Source organism: Coregonus clupeaformis, chromosome 3 (genome assembly GCF_020615455.1).
Source record: "Coregonus clupeaformis isolate EN_2021a chromosome 3, ASM2061545v1, whole genome shotgun sequence".
Lineage (NCBI taxonomy): Eukaryota > Metazoa > Chordata > Actinopteri > Salmoniformes > Salmonidae > Coregonus > Coregonus clupeaformis.
Genome location: NC_059194.1, coordinates 8,854,658 through 8,858,916, shown reverse-complemented (window position 1 = coordinate 8,858,916; position 4,259 = coordinate 8,854,658). Strand labels below are relative to the sequence as shown.

Sequence of the window (4,259 nt, the reverse complement as noted above, 5' to 3'; positions counted from 1 at the left end):
AAGGATGAATAAATACTTTGTCTCCTATTTCATAATTTCGTCACCTTTTCAATCGATTTAATCTCATTGTGAGATACTTATTTTTGATTTAATAAGATGCATAGTTTGTAATGGGTTAGATATATTGACAGCTAACAATGTGAATAGTATACAAACATGTTCATGTGAATAAATAAAGAAATATTAATAAATCTATGATAAACTGCATGATACAAACATTAAAAACGTTCTTTAGCTTGAGTAGGATAACACCATTTCATAAATAAATATTAAATAAATAGAATAGTAGGGTGACAGTAGTGTCTTCTACACATTCCCATGTATTTTTCCACGTCGTCATTTCCCCCCAATCTTTTCCTCACGCCAGTCTACTGATGGCCTGAAAAACATATTTAGATAGTTAGCACACTGCACACTACCATCATTTGCTCTCATTGAAGTGTAGATTACATTGTTGTTAAAAGTCTGACTCATTTATAAAAACCTGATACCTTTTGAAGTAGAGATTCCAACTGTTGTACCCATTTCTGGCTGTCCTTTGGATAGGAATCACATCCTTGGCAGACTGTTTTCTGAGGGAATAAAGGAACACAGAAAATTTTAACTTAGTTGGCTCTCACAATTTAACTTATTTTCTGGAGAAAATACTCATTTGAAGTTACTCTTGGATTTGGACTGAAAATAGCCCAAGGCTCACCTCTCTCTCCTCTAGACTGCAGGAGTCCAGACTTGTCGACTAAAAACCGAACAAAGCAACATGTTAATATTTTGCCACACAGTCTTGCTATGTACATTTTTCTATAGATATATATTATTGATATTTTCTTAAGTGACTCACAATCAGTGGGTTCCTGAGGCTTTTGGCAAATTTATGCTGAAGTTGCTTGTTTCTGGCCGTGAGATGAGGTACCATCGCCCGGAAGCACTCCAAGGCATATAGGGAACAGCACTCCTGTAAAAAGCAAAATGACACAATAAATTATGGAATGGAACAAGACTGGTTATTCTCCACTAATTAAACTAGTTTAGGGAAATCATTTGAATGTATTTTGATACTCTGTTACACTTGCATGTAAACGTTGTAATGTGGAATAGGAACCACAGGAGGGCACTGCTGTATTTAAGTTAAAATACCCTCGAAGCGGTGTTTAGAGGATATATTGGCACTGGTGTTTCGTCTCGGGTCAGCAAACCGTGCAAATATATCCTCCAAACACCGGATTCGAGGGCATTATCACTTTTATACAATGGGTTACCAACATATTCAAATAATGATTTACATATTTTCATTAATGCTATTTTGATGAATTTATTCAAAACTATGTCATCCTTTCACAAGATATAGTCCCGACACAAATCTAGGGTTGCTACCCAAGCCGGCTGGTCATTCGTTCTATCGGTTCGGTTGCCAGAGACAAGACCATGTTGTTGTCTTTTTGTTCTAAATATATGGACGGGACCTAGTCGCGTTTGCTTCATGCCAGCCCTTAGCCGTGGTATATTGGCCATATACCACACCTCCTCGGGCCTTATTGCTTAATTAAGCCACATACAATTATCAAGATAAATCAGCCATTTATCACACTGCTACATTTAATTAACCTGAACTTCTACCAGAATACATACAAAATGTCCAGTTCATGCCAGCCAAATGTATTCTATTGAGCCACATTCACCTAATGCCTATATTTCATAACATGACCCGCTCTCAAGTATGTTGCTCCTCTCAGAGACATAGTTTAGTTGTAATAAGTCGTAACTTTTCTTACAATATATATTGATTGTGTAATCATTTGCTACAAAACCTTGACACACAAAGGTCATATTCTGCTTATCAGGGTAAGACTTTCCCGTCTACCATGGCACATCACATCCACACCCCGACAAAGAAATGATCATGTTTCCACCAACGTATCCAATACATAAAAATATCTTTCCCCGCTTCACTGAGATTCAGTAGAGAGATGTTTTCACCGTTTTAACTTGCTGCCTGTTTCCAGTTTCTCCACTTTGACTGGGCGTTTCACAGAATAGAAAATAACTATCTTTGCTGACATGACAACACATTTTCCATGTTGAGGCTTTCATTTGTCTCAACCATTAGGCAATGTTATTTTCCCCATGCGGCGGGCCTCAAACTTTTGAGTTCTCAAACGATAACTGTTAGACGGCTACACTCTTCGAAAAAAGGGTTATTCGGCTGTCCCCATAGGAGAGCCCTTTTTGGTTCGAGGTAGAACCCTTTTTGGTTTCAGGTAGAACCCTCTGTGGAAAGGGTTCTACGTGGAACCCAAAAGGGTTCTACCTGCAACCAAAAATGGTTTTCCTATGTGGACAGCCGAAGATCCCGTTTAGGTTCTAGAAAGCACCTTTTTATCTAAGAGTGTTCAGACACAACTTTATATTTAGTGTCAAAACGATAACATGGCAACCTTTGATCGAATGTTCACCCATGAAACATTGGTAACAGACTGGTTCCATGGTATACTAATGAAATATTTGGTCCAGTTTAGGACAACTATGTTCAGCTAACTTTAAGATATAGTCAAACATTTTGTAAAACCACAAGGAATTCTTATTAATAAGGAATCTTTAACAGCACAGTAGCACAGTTTGTCTCTCGGGGATAAGCCACAGAGTAATGGTAGTGTGATTATTCATTACAGTTCTCCTAAATGTGCACAAGAGACATGGAGCTCACTTTCACATTGACTCATTCATGACATGGAGCTCACTTTCACATTGACTCATTCATGCACAGAACTCTGACAATAACACATGCCAAACTGGATTGACTGTTAGTGCAACTGATAAATAGCTGAAAGAAAAATCATTCTCTATTATCAAGTGGATGTTTTCTTTAGTTGCATCCGTTGTGTTTTTTTTTTATGAAAGAGTTTGTGATTCTGAGTATGGGACTCTAATCATATGTTAACGCTGTAAATGTATTCCACCTTTTTTTTTTTTTTTTTTTTTTTTTTATTAAGATAAAACCAACACATGTTTTATTTAGTAGATTGTCCGTTAATACTTTCAGTTAGTTTATTTGGTTTAGTTTAAAGTAATTCACATATTGTAAAACCAATTGACCGTATTCATGCTAGTAATTTAGCTGAAATGTTTTTTAGTTTAACAAAATAATTTTCCATAAAAATTAGTAGTACTGTGTACCTTTCCAGTGTTTCCACATCATGTTATAATGACTAAAGGATTACTAAATGAATTACATAAAATTAGACTATTAAACTAAGTATTTACTAATTATTGGTGATATAGTCAATTAACTATACACAATTTATGCAAATGTATTACAAATGTAATTGTACTGTTTATTGCTTTACAGTATTGTTGATTATGTAATTTTTACCATAATGTATCAGACCTTTATTTCCTGACCTCACAAGACCACAATTGCCTGCTCTAGTACTAGCGTGCTACATTATGCGACATGCAGTAGGTGGGAGAGCATGAATAATAGCATTGACAATAACAGAGGTCATTCCTTGTTTGTGAGTGTTTGACAATGACGTTAGCATGAGCTCCATATGTCTGTAAAGTAAATGAGCTATAGTAGATTTTCCCTTTAAAATCACTTACCTCCATATCCAGTGAAGGAGTGTTCAACATCACGCTGTTGTGCTGCAAGACAACAACAAAATAATATTGGGACTGAGGTTGCATTGTATACATATCAGCCTCAGAAATGTAGTATTACCATTATGGTAATAATTTCTGAGCCATATACAGCCTTTATAAATGTAAAAAGGCAATAGATGCATTGCATCACACAGTATAGTGCATAATAAAACATGCTATAATCATTCATAAAAGCTCATGGTTTCTTGCACGAGTCCATCAAATACATAAGCGCTTATAACGCGTAAGCTTTGAGAAAGTGTTAAATAAATTGCAGGTTGACCTACCTCCACACTTTTGTTTAGCGCTTTTAATTCCTTTAGTACTTCAGTCAGCTTCAGTGATCTCTCATCCTTGACTGCATCCACCAAAACACAACAGGTGACGGCTAGAAGACAACAAACAAGCAGCTTCATCGTTTCTTAACTTTCTCTAACGATGGCACAAATTACCCAAAGGATGCTGTTCAAAACAGTTACTGGTAATGCGGACAGGTGTCTAACTTACCTATATATTTGTCCATCAGGACACAGGAAAACCACGTTTGAGATATTGGAAAACTGTGGAAAGTATGATTGAATGAGTAATGACATTTTCTTTTCCACTGGCTACTACCACAACGT

At 36.3% G+C, this 4,259-nt stretch overlaps 1 protein-coding gene across 1 annotated transcript; it reads right to left on the bottom strand.

Moving 5' to 3' along the window:
* Positions 1-358: 358 nt before the first annotated feature.
* il21 (interleukin 21) lies at positions 359-4,052 on the bottom strand. The gene is made up of 6 exons (XM_045209079.1): positions 3,924-4,052; positions 3,598-3,639; positions 839-952; positions 698-736; positions 492-572; positions 359-379 (listed from the first exon to the last, which is right to left on the bottom strand). Exons 1-6 carry the CDS (start codon positions 4,050-4,052, stop codon positions 359-361), a joined length of 426 nt encoding a protein of 141 aa, XP_045065014.1.
* Positions 4,053-4,259: the final 207 nt, after the last annotated feature.